A 19,410-nucleotide genomic window follows, 5' to 3' on the forward strand; every position below is an offset into this window, starting at 1 on the left:
GCATGGAAATTTCTAGGAAACATTAGGTATGAAAAACATATTTCCCCATAGACTCTGGGGTTGTACATGATGCTATCCTGGTAAGAAATGGTAAGAGTTCAAGTCCAACGCCTACAGGTGTTTTCTTTCTGAGCTCGCAACAGTTCTACATAGTAAGGACAACTGTTGGACAGAATGTCCAAAGGCTTCTGGAGTTCCTCATCCCTGCATGCTGGCCAACATTGGGACCGGGGGAATTACAGCTAAAACTGCTTCTCACCAGAGCAAAGTAATAAATTCTGAACCCTGAACTTTGTTCCCTTTGAACTCCACTGCACACAGGGTTTGTAACTGGGCTCATAAAACTGTCCTTTCTCCCTTGGGGGGCGAAGCATTCATGCAACATGTTAAATGGTACCCTCACCTTTGCCCTTTACAGAAGCCTCCCTGGGGAATCTCAGGACACACTAATTAAGCGTTTTGCTCTTTCAAGCAGCCTTAAAACACCGCTGTCAGGCTCCCTCCTCTGTGCACACATGCAGATACGTCTTTATCTACAGGAGAACGTGGCTCGGTGTGGCTTGAAGGTAGACTTCATAGAACATCCAGTCACTGTGCCGCTTTTAGCCTGAGAAAACACTAACTCTGAAATGGCGTTTTGGAGGAGGGATCTGTGGGGCTGACTGTTAGGTGTGGCCATCCTGCTGACATTAGGTGTCTGAAACATGTTTCTCCTGTTTAGCTGAAACTTTGGACTCTTAGAATGTCTCCCCACGCCCCTGTGCAACATATTTAGGGTTTTACAGGCATCATCTCATTCCTAACAGAGCTATGAGGTAAACACAGTTATTGTATGGACATTGGAACTCGGGAGAATGAAGGAACTCCCCCAAGGTTCTACAATGGTCAGATAGCAAACTGACGCTGAAAACCCACATCTGATTAGTTACAGGGTCACTGTGGTGAGAGCCAAAGCTAGAAATATCTGTGCTCATGCTCAGAGTGAGTCATCATGTACTGGTCCGGGGCGCGGGGGGAGGGGGGCTCTGTAAAGGACACCTCTGTCTTGAACACACATGAGAGTCCTTAGTCTTAGTACCTCAGTGACCAGAGTTTCTCAGAGCAACACTGTTGGCCTCGGGCTAAAGCTGAAGACGATGGTGTAGTGGGACGGGTAATTGGGAAGGACAGCAAAGGCCTCTGTGTCTGTGTAAACCTAGGCCAGACAGAACTGCGTAAAACACGACTGCGTGCCTACAATTTAGCTTAATGGATATGTGCTGCATATACCCAGATCTCTTGCACAAGATTAAATTTGTTATACATTTTAAATGTTTCCAGATGGAGGGGCCCTAGCCAGAGCCAGGAGAGGGGGGAGGACGCCATTAGAAGAGGAGGAACTACTGTGGAAGTTAGGGGGCAAAAAGGAGGAAAAAAAAAAAGATAGTCCCCCATCCCAGCCCCATCTCCATTCCTAAGGCTAAAACCCTTTACTCCAGGGGATGGTGATAAATTCATACCCAGGAGAGAAATGGCTAGGCGGCTTCTGTTGGGATCCCACAAGAGCAGGTTAATTTATTTAAGTCAGCTAATGAAGAATCACAGACTCCCTCCCCCGCCTTCATTACCCCCCTCCACAGCAGGCACCCGGCTGCCCGCCCACGCTCCCTGTGACCTCCCCTGAATGTCCCCTGCTATGTTTAACTCTGCCAAGCTTGGATCATTATTTCACATTTGAGTTCTAAATTCCAAATCCAGTTTAGAATGGTAGTCTTTAAGGGGTGGAGCTGGAGGAGGGGAGGTGAAGAAATGTGATTTAATTCTAAGAAAAAGGGCTCAAAAAAAAAAACCTTCTTGGAAATCACTATTGTTCTCATTCATCATTGTAGCTCCTAATTTGATTTGATGAATTAAATATAAATAAATCAAAACCATGTGGATCAGATTTGTGTGTAAAAAAAAAAAAAAAAAAAACGCTAGAGAAGGGTTGCTTTCTAGCCAAACACATTTTCGGTTTTGCTGAACACAAGGCACTGGAAAAATCTGGAGTTTGCCAAACCTGAAGAGCAGGGGCCAGGTTTCCGGGGCCTCTCCCAGACCTTCTGGGGTCTAAAGCAGCGATTTCTGGCCAAGACCTGAATTCCACAGGAGGCCCCGCCAAAGGAGCAGGGGCCTGTTAGCAGCAGGCTGGGGGCGTTGGGAAGGGAAACTTGGGGGGGGGGGGGACTTTCACGCTCTGGTCAGCAGCACCCGGCTTTCTTTGTGTGACTTAGCTGCCTGCAGCCTCGCCCCCAACCGTCTCCAGCCAGGTCTGCCTCTTGCCTAATTAGGAAGCTCCAGGCGCAAGTGTTGTCAGAGCTGAAGGATCTGTTCACTCCGGCACTAGCAGCCGCCTGAGCCCTAGTATTGTCCTCTTTCCTAACAGCTCCCCACCTCCAGCCAGGCACACACAGCATCCTGTTACTCAGACAGCTTGGCACAGGCCTAAGAGAGGGTCTCGACTTCCACATGTTCTCCGCCCCGACCCCTTTGGGCCTGTGACAGGCTCTCTGTAGAGTGAGGATTCCTAATTTCACCCTTCTTTTCCGGCCTCCACTCCAAGACTGTGCCCCAGTTTGGACTCTTGGAAGAACAAGGCCTTTTTCTCTCTGGGGGCTGTTCTGCGGATCCGACTCCCTCCCCCCACCCGCAGTCCTTCCAGCCCAGACAGACAGAACCACAGCAGCCTAATTTTCTCTCGGCTTCCTTTCTCCTCTCTTTCTTTCGTTTTTCAGGAGCCCGTCAGCTGTTTCCTATAATGTCTACTCATTTAGTTCATTCTTGGAAAAAACTTTTTTAAATCTAGATAGTATTCTTTTTCTTATCCGAAACACTCCTTACATAAAGGACCAAGAGCCTGCAGCTGAGCTCCACCCCACTTACCAGCAGGATCCCAGCTGCTGTTCCTTCATCACGGGACTTGGTCTGGCCTGAACTGATGGATTAGAGGAAGGAGCAAATGAGCATTGGTGAAATTGCTGGCATGAGGTCTGGTGTGTGGCTAACGATGATCCGTGATGTTCTGCCCTCCTTTCCTACTGGCTTCCAGAAGGCTGCTTCATACTTTGGCACTTCCTGTGACCTTTTCCTATCGAAAGGGAACATGTCTGGAAGTCCTGGTATCCCCCTTGCAAACGCAAAGGATGCTTACGGCCCTTTCTATTTACACTTTAGTATCTGTAGTCTTCTCATGCTTGGTGACTTTCTGTGCTCCAGGCCCCAGTTTCCATTGGGGGCAAGAGCGTGTTTTTCTACTTTGTGCTTCTGCAGTCTCGCTTATAAGAAACAGGAATTCTAGGGTACCACAAGCAGGGGCGGTGATTATGTAAGAGAAGCTCACATGAGAGCAATCTAGACAGGCGAAGAATGTCTGCACATCCCTGAATGTCTCCAAATCTTCTAAAAGGGTCGTTATCTTTGGGTGATAGAGAGGGGAGAAACATTGGGCATGGGAGTACACACTCTCAATTCCAGTACTCAGGAAGTCTGCGGAGGCCAGCCTGGTTAAGCAAATTCTGGTGCGGCCAGAGCTACATAGGAGAGCGCCCAGGTATCACAAAACAAACAAACAAACCCAGAAAAAAGAAAGACATGGAGGGAATATGTTTCCCAGAAATTAGAGTTAGGGGCCATTTGGAGACTAGCTGAAGACTAGTTAGCCATAAACCCCGTTGCTTGCTTCCAAAGGGAAGGAAGTTCAGATGAGGAAGGGAACCAAGTCAACAAGGAAGAGGAAGTAGGACAGGGTGTGGGGAGGAAGAGGAAGCAGGACAGGGCGTGGGGAGCTGCAGACAGGGCTGTCATAGGACAGGAACTGTGACCAAGAGGAAGTGGATTGGGGTGGTAAGATGAAAATTAAAGGAGTCATATCTGAGACATTTTTTTCTGTAAAGTAACATGAACTCTCCTGAGACTAGGCTTAATTTACAGAGTGAAATAGAAGGATGATTTTTATTTTATTTCTTAGGCACAGGGCTGGAGCTGGGGGTTCGGTGGTGAAAGGGATGACACTGCCTTCACCTGTTTTCAAGGGCTGGCATGTTTTTGTCTCACACACACACACACACACACACACACACACACACAAATGCATGCATATGTGCACAGTCATGTGCACACACACGTGTACACACACACAAAATATTTTGCTTTCTAAACTGAAAGAAACCAATTACTAGAGAATGAAGAAGAAAAAAATCTGGTTCTCTTTCCTACTGACTCTTCTGAACCAATTTTAAAATAAATGTAAAAGAATAGAATCAAAATAACTCCTAGTATTAGACTGGGAGGCACAGGGTAACAATGAAAGCAAACGTGGACTTCTTCCTTCCCTTCACCCGGGTTAAGAGGACCCTATGAATAGTTCTAGAATTCCCCTTCCCTCATCAAAGGAGAGCTTCCTTACTGTTTACCTGTTGATAGGCAGAAGCAGAAATAATGGGTGTCATGTGTTGACAGCAACCAGAGAGAACACGCCAGATAATTCAATATCGCAGCTTAACCATAGAGAGGAGTGGTTCTCAACCTGTGGGTCAAGACCCCTCTGACAAAACTCTACCTCCAAAATACTTACATTATGATTCATAACAGCAGGAAAATTACAGTTATGAAGTAGCAATGAAAATAATTTTATGGTTGGGGGGTGTCACTGTGTGAGGAACTGTATTAAAGGGTTACGGTATTAGGAAGGTTGAGAGCCATTGATAAAGTGGGCCTGGGTGTGTTTTCCTCAGCGCATACCTTTTTGCCTTTTGTTGACTATAAACAGACCACTTTTAAAACTATTTACTTTTGTGGTCCTGTGGTTATTAATGCTTATGATTCTGTGGACCACAGACTGGGTCAAACAGGGTAATTCCCACCCTACCTCCACCAGAATCCCTTGTATGCAGGGATTAAAAGTGTACACTACCATGCTTGGTTCAAAGCACTTTTTAAAAATGATTCTATACTTTAGTCTAATTTATTAGGTGGTAACATTTCCTCCTGAAATAAAGTAGTATACAATGACCTACATGTGCACATCATGGCAAGCATGTACCTGAGGTGCCCTCTGCCCTACATGTATACATCATGGTATGTATGCACCTGCGTTCATGTGGCATATACATACATTCACACACCATACACACAGAGATATTTTTGACACTATAGGGCACATGGTGCTTTCAGCATTTTGATCTTAGAATCTTGACAGCACTCCACATAAATATTTAGTATAAAAAAGAAAATGGCAGGAGTAGGTTTAGGGCAACTTGAGAAATTGTTAGAAATTCTGCCTTTGTCCCAAATTGGAATTTATATAATATAACAGTTTTTATGAAGTCAGCAACTCAAACATCAATTCTTTTTCATTTGGTTGGTTGGGTTTTTTTTTGTTTGTTTGTTTGTTTTGGTTTTTTTGGGGTTTTTTTGTTTGGTTGGTTGGTTGGTTTGGTTTGGTTTGGTTTTTTGTCTTGGTTTGGTTTGGTTTGGTTTGGTTTGGTTTGGTTTGGTTGAGACAGGGTTTCTCTGTGTATCCCTGGCTGTCCTGGAACTCACTCTGTCAATTAGACTGGCTTCAAACTCAGAGATCCTCCTGCCCCTGCCTCCCAAGTGCTGGGATTAAAGGTCTGCACAACCACATCAGTTCTAGTTAAATTCTATGTCACAATACAATCCAAAGATACATTAGTTTGGCTTTCACATGCTGAAGAATGATGGCACAAGAATATAGGAAGTTTTGTTTTCTACAGTTAAGCTACTGTGCTTCTGTGAGAGCAGAAAACTTCGTATGTAGAGTTATCACAGACTCTGCCTCCTCTCATCTGAGCTGTGGTGTTTCAGGCATATTGGCTGGCATGTATGGCGTGGTGATATGCTCAGTACTAAGAACACACATGTTCGGATTTTGGATTAAATTTAGATTATTGTGCATTCATAAACCTTTTGTACCCAGATTTTTCACAGTGTCCACATTTAGTTACAGGGTTGTGATCCACAGTTGAAACGTGTTGAATTAAGTCTAGTATGAACTAGGGATTTTCATCTTTTAGATTTTTTTCTTTTCTTTTTTGAGGAGTCCGGCTCTGGACCCTTGCTAACCTAGCATTCACTGTGTAGCCTAAGCTGTAGCCATCCTCCGGCCTCAGCATCATGAATACTAGGGTTACAGGCATGAGCCACCACACCTGGCTCTTTATGGAGAATTTGAGAAGCTACTCCTACTGTGCTGTAGGAACTTGGCTTTATAACCCCAGTCCTAGATAGTGCGAGTCATCTTTTTATGTATGGCTGTGCTGCAACCTACCCTGTTTTCCATTTCCCTATGAATCTGCTGAGACCAGGGATTTCTGCTATGCGGTCGGTAGGATTGATTTTCCTGTGCAAGTGTCCTGCGTTTTGCCACTCCCTGGTGGGTGTTCTCTCCTGAGGCCACATGCACAGTGGATTGGGCACTTCGTCTCTGGCTCACTTGAGGCTTCTGAACACCTACGCTCTGTGAAGAGCCTTGATACAGTGGCCCTCTGTGGTTCTGTTAGCTCCTGTAACTGGAAGTAGCAGCCATAGGGCTCAAAAATCAGCATCACTTCACCGTTTACACATCAGGTCATCATAATACCAGCCTCTTAGAGAACGCACTATTAACATGCAAGCTGGACAGCGGGGCAGTGGTGATGCACACCGTTAATCCCAGCAGCACTCAGGAGGCAGAAGCAGGTGGATCTCTCTAAGTTTGAGGCCAGCCTGGTCTATAGTGTGAGTTCCAGGACAGCTTAAAAAATACGCACACACAAAGAAAACTATTCCATGCAAGCTGGTCACTCTCACTTATGCCTTGTGTCCTGAACTGACAACCCACCCTGTCTAAGCGGCATCCAGATACTCACAGGCTGGCCTTTCTTCAGGCCCTTGTCTCCAGTAATGGCATGTTAGTGGCAAAGAGCTCTTCCTCAAAATGATGACTGGTGTAGACTCTACGCAGTTTGTTGTCTAACTCACTGAACGAGGCTTTCACTTAATGATGAGCCGGCTGTTGGAAGTTCAGAAAAGAGCGGTGTAGTATGGCTGTCTGGGCCCATACCTGGGGTTTCTCCCTGTAGCCCAGCCAGGTATGAGGTGCCGGGCTCCGTGTGGAGAAAAATGGAAGCCCTGCATTCTAGGCAGTGGGTGAAACTTCAGGCTGTGTGCAACATTACCAAATATTTTAGCTGATTGTAAAGCGTTTGGGGGCTATTAAGTCTTACCTGATCTCTGAAAGTCAAATCCCTATTTTGTCTGTGGACTTTAGAAAGAAACAAAAAGCCTCAAGAACATCTGTGGCTCCTTTTGGGTAGGGTAAATGGCTGGCATATTTGTGGTACTCAGGTGTCACTGGATTCATTTTTCAACAGTGACCTGAAGTCGCGTAGATAGTCACACCAACTCGTCCTGTGACAAAAGAGGATGACAGAAAGTTAAAAAAAAAAAAAAAAAAAAAAAATGTTAGAGTGCTGAGTATGCCTAGCAATCACTTCATCCCGGCTGTTCATTTCAGAAAAGGAGATACTGAAAACTGAGAAGGCAAGCCTTATCCTTTGCCACAACCCAGCAGAAACCCCTTTTCTGCAACCAAACCAAATTAGAAGCTCTGGAAACACACGCCCACTCGCTCTCACATCAAGCTTTTGCTTTGCCATTTCAACCTGGGCAAAAGACTGCAGTGTCCAACATCTCTTCCGAGGCCCCCTAAATCCGAGTGCTTCTCTCACTCGGCATTCCCCCCACTTCTTAAAATTGTCGAAGAGCAAAGTGGTTTCGCTGAGGCAGCTGTTAGTGCAGTGCAGTGCAGTGTCAGTACAACTGCTGTAGAGCAGTGAGTCTCCACCTGTGAGTGAAGATTTCTCTGCAGTTAGAATAACCCTTTCACAGGGGTCTCCTTAAGAGCATCAGAAAACACAGACATTTCAAATTGCAATTCATAACAGCAGCAAAATGCAGTCACATGGCTGGTGATCACCACGACGTATTAAAGGGTCGCGGATTGAGAAACACTGCTGCAGAGAATTTGGATGCCGTCCTGGTGACACAACAGAAATGTCAGTCTGAAGACAATCTTTTCGATTCATACAAGCATAAGAAAAAGGGCTGACGGGTTTGTTTGGTTTTTTGTCTGTTTTTTGTTTGTTTGGTTTTTGTTGTTGTTGGGTTTTTGGTTTTTTGGGGTTTTTTTTTTTTTGTTTTTTGTTTTGTTCTGTTTTGTTTTCTGGTACAGGCACTGTGTACGTCTGGGTTTTATATTGACTAGAAGAATGAGGCTCCATGTGGCTTTCATTTCCTGCTGCCCCTTGGTGGTCTTCATATTGTGAACTACCTCTGGCTTTCCTGCCAATGACACCACTGGGAGTCCTAATCACGGCTGTTGTAAATGAGACTTTTGGAATTGGACCCAGGTTCCCAGAGCACACAGTCTCATCCTTTCTCCCCATCAAGCAGCGAGTGTCCTTAGCATTACCACTCTGAGACCAGAGCCGTGAAGAAGGTCCCCTTCCTGTGACCTTCATATGACAGCCTTGTGAGAAGAGGAGAGCAAACATAATTGGATTTCCCTTGATTGCTTTTCAGTTTAAAAAAGAAAGAAAAGAAAGAAAGAAATGATCACAGAGCTCTCTAGCTCAGGTGAGGCAAGCTAGGCTGATGTCCATGTAGCCCTGGGTCCAATCCCCAGTATCACAGCACTGCGCAAAGCCAGGCATGGTGGCACGCACCTATAATCCCAGTACTTACGCTCAGGAGGTGGAGGCAGAAGTATCAGAATCTCTAATCCATCTTTAATCACACACTGAGTTCGAGGCCAACCTAGGCTACAGGAGACCTAACTCAAACAAATGAAGTCCCACATAGAGGTGCAGGAGTGTGTCATCGTCCCACACTGAGTACTCAGGAGGAGACAAAGGCTTGACAAGTTTGCTGAGACGATTAAAAACTGAAAAGCTGTGAAGGTTGCTGGCGTATGACGGCTCACACCTCTGATCCCAGCACAGAAGCTGTAAAGGTGTCCCAGGGAAACAGAGGGGTGCAGACAAGTGGAAACATTGATGGATTCGCCTCTTAAATTAGTTCAAGACACCCAAGTCAGCTTAAAGTACTGCGATCTCTTAGCCCACCACCAACACAGCACTAATAAGACAAAGAGGGGAGCACAGAGCACACAGATGCCAAAGCAGCAGCCTACAGCTGGGCCGTACATGGACCTACTGCATTAAAGAGCTACAGGCTCTTGTGTCCAGTGGATGTCAGTGATGGCAGCAGGACAGGAAAGCTGAGGCCCTGTGAGCAATCAATTCGCAGTTCATCCAGGGCCTATTATCCAAGCTCTGGTCCTCCCGTTCACTCCCCTTACCCTGCACTGAGAGCATTTCTTGAGTATACTGCTGCTTAAAGAGCCGATTGCATTTCGGTGACTATTTGGGCATGTCAGAGTTAGCAAGCTTTGCCTGTTGGGCCACACTACAAACTCACCATCTTATGAATGGGTCTATGCTTTATTTTTTTGTTGTTTTTTAATCTCCCCAGGGTGTAGCGCATAGCAAGTGCTCAGTATGGAAGTCTTCAAGGCAGAGGAGCCTGTCAGCTCTGCCTAGCAACAGCCGATGCCCAAAGGCCCTAGTAGCTAGGAGATAACTAGGAATGGTCCCTCGGCTGTCCAGAGAGCAGATGGCTTTTGACTTGGCTGGTTTAATTCGGAATTGTTTTATTTGATGGTTGCGTACAACTGTGTCTTGAATTTTGATCTTTTACCTGGCCAGTGAGTAGGATGCAGGGCAATATGAAATACTCTCTCCCAGCGCTGGGTGGTGGCATTGGGGCACAGTCACAGGAGATCTGCTCAGCTGTGGTGTGTAGTAGGTTTTTGTGTGCTAAAAGCATCTTCAGCTTACCATATCTTCAGTTTAATAAAGGGCTAAATCAGGACACAACCCCTTAGTAAGTCAAAGAACATCTGTGTATTGCTCAAACTTAATGCAAGACTCCCAAGGCCTCTAGTGGCCCCTCCCTCCTTTCTTGGTGATTAGGAGCGCTCAACCATGTTTTCTGGCCTCTCTCACACAAGGTGTTCCTAGATGCACCTCAAAGCTGGCCCTTCAGGGTCCTGCAGCAACGCTCCTCCAGGTGTCTTAGCCCTGTGGAGCCTCAGCCCGGGAGATTCACATGGGGCTTCCAGGACCATTAAAAGCTATTTCAGGAAGTGAACAGAGAAACCTTGGAGAAGGGAGGGTTTCTGACTGAAGAAAGCCCCCCCCCCCCCCCGTGGCTTCAGGGAGGGAAGGTGAGGTCCACAGTGAGCACTGTAGTCCACTGAAGCCCTGGTTGCTGGCAAGGATGAGTGCTGAGTGGGATGGCTTGCACACCATTCCAATCTTTCTGAAAGCAATTTTCGCAGAGTGTTCTACATCACAGGTTAATGTACAAGACACGAGCTCTAAGTGGAAAGTTGGCAAAGACCTTTGGAAATTGGCTGAAGGGCAGGAAACAAAGGATAGCAGTAAAAAACCTAAAAGGCTGTTAATTGAGGAGTGCCTCAGGGAACGGGGTCGCTACCGGCTTTGTATTATTTACATAAAAATTATGTGGAAAATGGTATTGAAGGGATTTCATGCTGGCTAATGAAGCCGCGTTAGTGAGCTGTGAGTAGAAATTCGACTAGAATTGGTGAAGATTCCAATTACTGATGGAATTGAAGAGCAGAATTTTAGCTATGTGGGTATGAAACCACATGGTTCCATTGGCTGGATTTCCTACTACCGGGTAGGCTGATTTCAGACCAAAGGAATCAACTGCCACTTCTTGGTCCAGCAACAACAACAAAAAAAAGCATTTTGAAGTCATCCGGGTGCCCTGTTCACAGGGCACATCCTAAGACGGGGTATTGTCTTTAGTCCTAGAAACAGATGGGAAGGCCTCCTAACTGTGATGTCAGATTGCGCCACCTGACACTCTCCACCTTCCCCATTACTTAATATTGCCTGTTCAGTGGCGCTCAGATGCTCACAGCAGCTTGCTGTAGATCAACCCCAGGAGGGAGCTATGCACTTCTTATTTAACATCGCGGAATTAACATGGTGACATAGGACTTGGAGTGACATTTACATTGCTTCCCACAGCCTTAGGGAACTAATTGCGTCTGGCATCACAGAGGGTAGAGAGCCTGTGATTTCCAGGCTCAGCAGGACTCCTGTAGCCTTGCTACTCAGAGTTTGGTCCAAGTATTTTCACCTCTGACATCACCCGGAGAGCCACAGGCTCTCATGCTCTTCCCAAGGACTTAAGAAGCATCTGTGAGTATCTAGGCTCTCCAGCTGACTGACACACACAACATCTGAGGAAACACAGCTCCCACACACCCAGCAAGCACAGAAAATAGAGCAAAAGTGGTTTGGTTGCCTCCTGTTGAGGGAAAGTAAGACCTGAATGGCATGAGGAAGGATATCTGAAAACTCAAGTTCCGTCTCTCTAGGCTTCGCTGGCCTCGCCTATGGGCTGGGAAGGCTGGGTACCTTCTCCAGAATGTCAGCTGTGCCCTACATGAGCATACCTTTTGAGAAAAAGGTACTCAAAAGCTTGTAGAGTATGCCCCTGTGTGCTCTTTCCCTAGAGATGGCTCGCGTGCTGAGATATTAGCTAGTTGTTACTGTCTGATCCACAGGCTGTAGAGGCCTGGCACCTGCGGTTGTTTTTCGTTTGAGTTCATTTTCCAAGGTTAAGCCTTCTGTTGGTTTCAGCTACCCCTACCAGGCTGGCTGCTCAGCCCTAAGGACCAGTCTTTTAAAGGATGTGACTGGCCTGGCAAACCTGTTGTTCTAGAACAAAAGGCTGAGAATCCTATTGTCTGTGCCTGAGATGGCCAGATGCCACCAATGTCACCAACATGAAGGGACACCAGAGCAGCAGCATATGCCACATTCGCTTTTCTTCTTCCCATCCGTATCCCGATGCTTTCTCCTGGCATGCAGGGTAGCAGAATTGAGAGAGGGAAAGTTGATGAGTCATGAAATGGATGTTTGTCCATGAGGTAGGCTGACTCTGCAGAATCAGGAAGGAATATCAATGAAACCTCCAGACACCTCTTTGTGCTTCCTACCCCGACCAGCATTATCCAGGTAGGATAAGCATAGAGTTGTGATCTCAGTCTTGCCCTAATGAGACTTGATTCTTAATTCTTTCTTGTGTTCTAAGGATGCTCTGTCCTTTGTAAAGAGTTTATTTGACAATATTGAAATATAATTGTCATTCAAGAAAGGAGATGAGAAACAATGTAAAACTTGTCTCACAGCAGGCTGTGGAAATGTAATTTTGTGGAGCTGGAAAGCCATGCCACTGGGGGAGCCAGTCTGGAGTGAGAGTAAGGTCCAGACATGTCCAAACCCTGAAAAATCTCATCCTGAGCCTGGCAGGAATAGGACTGTTCTCTCCATGCTCTGGGCCTGCATGTCCTGGCGCACATAGCCTGTATGGCCCCACCTCTACTACCCTTGAGGTATTTATGCATCGTGGTGGCCAAGTTTCATGTTAAACCTCCTCCTCCTTATAAGGACCTGGCCCAGCGAATGATATACACTCACCCAAAATACCTCTACCCATTCCCCAAGGTTTATTTAGCTCTTATTCACCCCCAATAAAGAGATCTGTTTCATGGAAAGCTATCTCACAGAAGGCTGTGTAGCCCACCCACCCAGCTAAGCGTCTTTCCTTCCATCCCCGTGCGCAACAGTGCTTGGATACCCCAAGGCCAGAAGGAGGACCAGGCTGGCATAGCTTCAGCTTTTGTCATCTGTAACAAGCCAAAATTGGGGTTTGTCAAATATCAGAGCCTCATCTTTACCTGGAAGGAGGAAGGGGTATTCTAGACTATTGGGCCTTAGAGGAAATAGGCACAAAGGATTCCAAATGAGTCATTATACAAAATTCATCTTCTTATTCCTTGACAAATAAATATAGAGCCATTTCTTAAAATCCCAAATAGACTTCATCTCACCTACAGACTGAGTGTTCTTTAAAATGGAAGAATCTTTTTTTTTATTCTTGGGCATGATAGGCCCTTAATATGCAGAGGAAGATGAGCAGGCCAGCTCCATGCCCAACCTGCTCACACAACGTTCAGTAAGTCATCGCCTCGGCTGTATCTCAAGTATTACATTGTCAACTCATACTTTTCTGGCTAACTATTAAGCGATTCCTGGGATCATTCACAGTTGCAGCTAGGGCTGTGTGTCTGTACGCAAGTCTCAGAAAGAGGCTGCTCACTCTACACAGCTTGCTATGGAATCAAGCGCCTTATAGCACATCCATGAAAAGTACTAGGCAAGACAGGAAGAAATAAGCAATCAGAGGCCACTTGGTTAGAGACCAAAAAAAAAAAAAAAAAAAAGCATGCCCCACACCCCTGTTTCAGTTGTTTTAAATGAAAATTCTAAACATTCTATTTTACCAAGACTCAGGAGCCAGATGCTGGGATAAAAACTCTGCTAGCTCAGAGAGGCAGAGAAAGCACCCCGCTGACCTTCCTGCTCAGCTCACGTCCTGATGGAAAAGGCCAAAAGGCTCACTAGCTCAGCTGACAGCCCAGGAGGAAAAGGCCAAAAAAACCCCAAGGCTAAAGGCTTGTTAGCTCAAAGCTCAAAAAGCCCAAAAAGCTAAAGGCCAAGGAGCTGAGGAGCTCAAGAGTTAAACAGGCCTTCTACTTCTACACACTGTCTTAAAAACCACTCAACTCAAAGTCTCTCCTACTCTTTAATCCCTGACATCTGGTTTCTTTTCTGCCTCTTGACCTAGGGTTAACTTTATTAAATCCTGTGTACTGGAAGCTCTTGGATTAAAAGTGTGTGCTAAGGCTAGCTAAACCATACCTTAATCACCTGTTTACAATAAACAGAAGGTTCTTGGATTAAAGGTGTGTGCTAGGGCTCAACCACACCAAACAAAAGACAAGTTTTTACAGTTCACAATCTCAGGGATCACAATCGGATCAAAGATAGAATTTTACAGTTGACAGTATCAGGGATCACACGGGGATCAAATATCCTGCAACATGTTTCTCACACTGTGGTACCCCTGTTCTTTTTAGGTCAGGGTCTACGATCTCTCCAAATATGACCATGGAGCAGATGATGTGCTGATCTTGGCTACTGATGGGCTCTGGGACGTTTTATCCAATGAAGAAGTAGCAGAAGCCATCACTCAGTTTCTTCCCAACTGTGACCCAGATGACCCTCACAGGTTTGTGCCTCTATAACCTCTGTTTAGTCTCCCCTGTACTCTACAGGAATAGCTCAGCAACCAAGCTACAAGAGGGAGTGCATCACTCATTGGAGGTATTTTTGCAAGTACAGAGAAATCCTCCTTAGGTTGAACCAAGATACATATGCTAAAGACCTTTATTTATTTAAAAGTCTACGAGCAGGGGCTGAAGATGTCACTCGGTTGGCAGAGGATGTCACTCAGTTGGCAGAGATATCACTCGGTTGCACAAGGCCCTGGGTGCAATTGCTAGCACCTCCTCAACTGGGCTTGGTGGTGCATGCCTATAATCTTAGCACTTGGGATGTGGAAACAAGAGGATTGGAAATTCAAGGCCATCCTTAGCTAAAGAGTTTGAAGCCAGCCTGGGCTACGAGAAACCCTATTTAAAAAAAAAAAAAAGTTTACTTGTTTTTGTTTGTTTTCATTGAGTGAGATTTGGGATTCAAACAGGCCCTAATATATAATGCTGCCTGGCCTAGATCTCACTATATAGATTAGGGTAACCCAAACTTGGAGTGAGCTTCCTGCCTCTCTCTGCCTGCAGTGCTGGGGTTGCAGCATGAGCCACCATACCTCCCTCTGTTCTGATGTTCTTTCTTCATGTTCATCTGACTTTTGATCCTGCTGATAAGAATGATGACAGGCCCTCTCGTGCACCAGTCACCCATTCAGAAATAATTTCTTTCGAGAAGTTCACAGACAGGAAAAGAATATTACAGTAGAGTTTTCCTTTGTAGTATTATGCCAGGGTAAATACCCGTAGTGGTACTAGAAGACTCAAAAGCCTAGAGGAAACCACATGTGGAAGAAAGGCAGGTTCAGCTACAGCACCAAGAAATGATTCATCATGAATAAAAGGCAGCAGAGCAACAGACAGTAAAGCTGGGCATACCAATACCTCCTTATAGAATGGTGATAGATAGATGATAGATGACAAATAGAAAGAAAGATAGATAGAAAGAAGGATGAATAGATGGAAGATAGATGATAGATAGATAGACAGACAGACAGACAGACAGGCTGGCTGGCTGGCTGGCTGATCTTAACTTGCCTCAGAACATTTTCAGAGTTTTGGAAATGTTATCTAGGATGAGCCAGAAGTAGTGGCAGATGCACCTGGGAGGCAGAGGCAGGTAGATCTCGTGAGTTGTGAGTTCTATACAGCCAGTTCTAGGATAGCCAGGGCTACAGAGAAACTCTGTCTGGAAAAAATAAAAAAAGAAAGAAAGAAAAGAAATATGATAAAAGGAAAGAGACTAGAAAATTACTATGCAGATTTTAAAAATATGTAAATGGGGACCTGGCAAGATGGCTCGCCCTGTAGGTCGGGACCCCTTTGGAAGTTGCATATCAGATATCCTGCATATCATATGTTTACATTACTGTTTGTAACAGTAGCAAAATTACAGTTATAAAGTAGCAGTGAAAATAATTTTGTGGTTGGAGGGAGCAGTCACCACAACATGAGGCACTATATTAAATACATCATAGCATTAGAAAGGCTGAGATCCATTGATCTAGAGGATTTTTTTTTTCTATCAGGAAAACTATCACTTAATACAATGAATTAAAGAAATTTCAAATATAACAAAAACTGAGAAATTTTATTCTCAACCAATCTCTGAAGAAAATTCTGAAGGATGTACTCTGAAGGGGAAGACCCAAGAAATCAGGTGGATTATTAAGCTGGAGTATAAGGAAACATGTGGGTAGACATAGACACCCACTCTCTGTATAAGACGCTGATAGGGTTAAGGTTGTGGAAACTAATTTACTAGATTAAAATAGCATATTGGCCAGCTATAGTAGCACTCACCTAAAATCCTAACACTTGGGCATCAGAGATAGAAAAGTCACAAGTTCAAGGGCAGCCTGGGATACACAGTGATCACATCCCCAAACAAAGACACTCAGCAACAGCAAAATGTCATGTTAATTATCAAAGGGTAGTAGCAGTCAGATTAAATGGGCTGTTTGTGTTTTCTATCTGAGAGAAGTATTTAAGTTGTAAGCTTTAAATAAATGTGAATAGTTAGGGAAACTAAAATTATAGTGTAATTCCTCAGTTGATAGTGGGAAGAAACCCACATGGAGCCAAGCCATATTTCTTAGTCAAGGAGAAAAATTACTGAAGACTAGATGTAAACAGGGTTTGAAAGTACTGTAACAAAGCTGGGCATGGTGGCGCACGCCTTTAATCCCAGGATTTGGGAGGCAGAAGCAGTAGGATCGCTGTGAGTTTGAGGCCAGCCTGGTCTACAAAGCAAGTCCAGGACAGGCGATGCTAACACAGAGAAACCTGTCTCCAAATTAAAAAAAAAAAAAAAAAGGAAAGGAAAGAAAAAACAAAATACTGCAACATATGGAGAGTATAAAGGCTGAATTTTGTTTTTTTTTTTTTTTCTGGTTTGCGGGCTCAGCATAGATCAAGGCTCCACTTGTTAGCATGTCAGTTTTCCCTCCTATGATGATTTTTATAAAGCTTCATAAAGTCCATTACCAGTTATAAATTGCAAACTTCACATTTTTCACATCTCTCTGAGCTCTGGTTTATTTACTTGCCCATCTCTCTCCATGGCAACAAATGGCCCACTCTCCATGGATTTAAAACCTACAGACAGCATGTGTGTGCCCAATCAGAGTGGCCACCTAAGGTTCAGGAAAACTTGAAGGGGCAGCCATTAATTTAACTTTGCCTCTCAAAGAGAATGTCAAGTCAAACCCTGGCCCAATCTCAGGTGGGGGCGGAGGGGGAGAAGATATGAATGGGTGAAATTGAATTTTCAAGAGGAGAGAGGCTGCCAGAGCTAGGAGGTATAGCTGGGTGGAATGCTGTCTGGCATGCATAAAGCCCTGGTTAGCGCCCCATAACCTGGGTGTGGGGGTGTACACTTCTTATCCTAATTCTTTAGATGTGCAGTGGGAAAGATCAGCAACAAGACCAACCTCAGCAAGGTCTAGGCCAGGCTGGGCTACCAAAGAAATGAGAAAAAATAAGAGGGAGAGAGAGAGAGAGAGAGAGAGAGAGAGAGAGAGAGGGAGAGAGAGAGACACTGAGACTTTTGGGCTACAGATAAGAAAGATACCGGTTGGGTATTACTGGAACACAGGGATCAAATGGGTCACACTTTTCTGTTTTATGCAATCGCTCCCATTTTGATTCATTCATTTGACAAATATTCTGAAGGGTTTTGTTGGGGTTGTTTTTACAAAGCTGTGTTTGTTTCTCTTAGTTTATTCTTTTTACCCGTCTACCACACAAATAATTGAGACTCTTTTATGTTTGCTTATAAGGCTTTACAACACAGTCTTAAGCAGTTTAAGTCTGTTCTTAATTCTCTGTTATCCTGACTCCATCTTTGGCAAAATCCCCAAGTTACTTGCTTTTTAGTTCCTTCTTTGCTCCAGCTGAATCTTCTTCATCTCTCCTGCACCTCTGCCGGTGGCTGACTCCCTTACTTCCTCTTCTAGCACTTTAACCCCTCCTTGGCTTGTAGGAAGTCCAGCTCTACTCCCCCCCCCCCCCCGCCCCTTAGTGGTTGGCTGTAAGCTCTTTTATTGGCACACAAGGGGACAATTAGGAAGCAGAGTTTATACAGCGTTGAGACAGGAGATTCTCAGAACAAGGTTTTCAACCAGACACGGGGAACACAGAAATCAGCATTTGAAGTCCACAGTAGCCTTATGCCAACAGGGTTTATTTTGTGAGCCAAGGCCCGTTAGACCCTGGGAAGGAATCTGTGAGGTACAACAGATTCCTATCTGTCCTTTTATATCTGAGGTCCAGGAGGGGTTACGGAAGCTTCCAGAAGTTGTCACTTAAATTAGTAAAAAAGATAATTTAGCCTGAAACAATGGGTGTTTAAAATCTGAAGAGTCAAACCAGCCTGAGCCAGGCAGCATAGTGGCAAGGAGGGGGGGGGGGGGGGCGGCCAGGCAGCATAGTGCAAGGTGGATGGGGGGGGGGCGGCCAGGCAGCATAGTGGCAAGGTGGAGATGGGGGGGGGCGGCCAGGCAGCATAGTGGCAAGGTGGAGATGGGGGGCGGCCAGGCAGCGTAGTGGCAAGGTGGAGATGGGGGGGGGGGCGGCCAGGCAGCGTAGTGGCAAGGTGGAGATGGGGGGGGCCAGGCAGCATAGTGGCAAGGTGGAGAGGGGGGGGGCCAGGCAGCATAGTGGGCAAGGTGGAGATGGGGGGGGCGGCCAGGCAGCGTAGTGGCAAGGTGGGATGGGGGGGGGGCGGCCAGGCAGCATAGTGGCAAGGTGGAGATGGGGGGGGGGCCAGGCAGCGTAGTGGCAAGGTGGAGATGGGGGCGGCGGCCAGGCAGCATAGGCAAGGTGGAGATGGGGTGGCGGCCAGGCAGCATAGTGGCAAGGTGGAGATGGGGGGGGGGCGGCGGCAGCAGCGTAGTGGCAAGGTGGAGATGGGGGGCGGCGGCCAGGCAGCATAGTGGCAAGGTGGAGATGGGGTGGCGGCCAGGCAGCATAGTGGCAAGGTGGAGATGGGGGGGGGGGGGGGGCGGCCAGGCAGCATAGTGGCAAGGTGGAGATGGGGGGGGGAGCCCAGAACCCAGTGTGGCTGGTTGTGCTAGCGTAAGAGCACCACCAGACAAGGTGTGAGCAACCACGTCATCCTCTGCACCTTCTGAACCCACAACATTAATGACAGCACATGTGCTGTGTAAGCAAGGGCAAGCGCCTGTGGTAATGAAACAGGACTTGTGTGACTGGTTATGAAGCAGGACCAGGAGACGTTGCCGAGGGACTGTATTCGGATTGTCCCTCCACCCTGTGTGTGCCCTAGTAACGGAAGGCGTACTGGGAAGTGAGGGATACGTAATTTGCTTCAAGCTCTGGAATGATGTAAAAAACGGCATTTTCTTCTCTTCCGCGTGTGTGGCCCCGCTACGCATAAGCTGTATAATTTGGCCCCCAGCCTTAGCCTGTCTCCTTGAGAGGTCCATGGCCACTGAATGCTCAGCCACTGCGTTGCCTGGGAGCCCTTCTGTGCTGTAAAATGGAAACTGATGAGGATGCTGCCCTGAAAGGTCTTAGCTCCAGTCATAGTTCTGAAATGAGGAAAAGCTCATAACCTCGGAGGTCCTATTAACCCTTTCGGTCCCGTCTCTGTGAGT

At 46.1% G+C, this 19,410-nt stretch overlaps 1 protein-coding gene across 1 annotated transcript in view; it reads left to right on the forward strand.

Moving 5' to 3' along the window:
• Ppm1h (protein phosphatase, Mg2+/Mn2+ dependent 1H) overlaps positions 1-19,410 on the forward strand; it is a 235,728-nt gene that overhangs the window by 205,513 nt on the left and 10,805 nt on the right. Inside the window, exon 9 of the mRNA XM_051170905.1 lies at positions 14,102-14,253. Within this exon, the coding sequence (XP_051026862.1) occupies positions 14,102-14,253 (152 nt within the window). The remainder of the gene's footprint in view (positions 1-14,101; positions 14,254-19,410) is intronic.

This window comes from Acomys russatus, chromosome 28, assembly GCF_903995435.1.
Source record: "Acomys russatus chromosome 28, mAcoRus1.1, whole genome shotgun sequence".
NCBI classification, from domain to species: domain Eukaryota; kingdom Metazoa; phylum Chordata; class Mammalia; order Rodentia; family Muridae; genus Acomys; species Acomys russatus.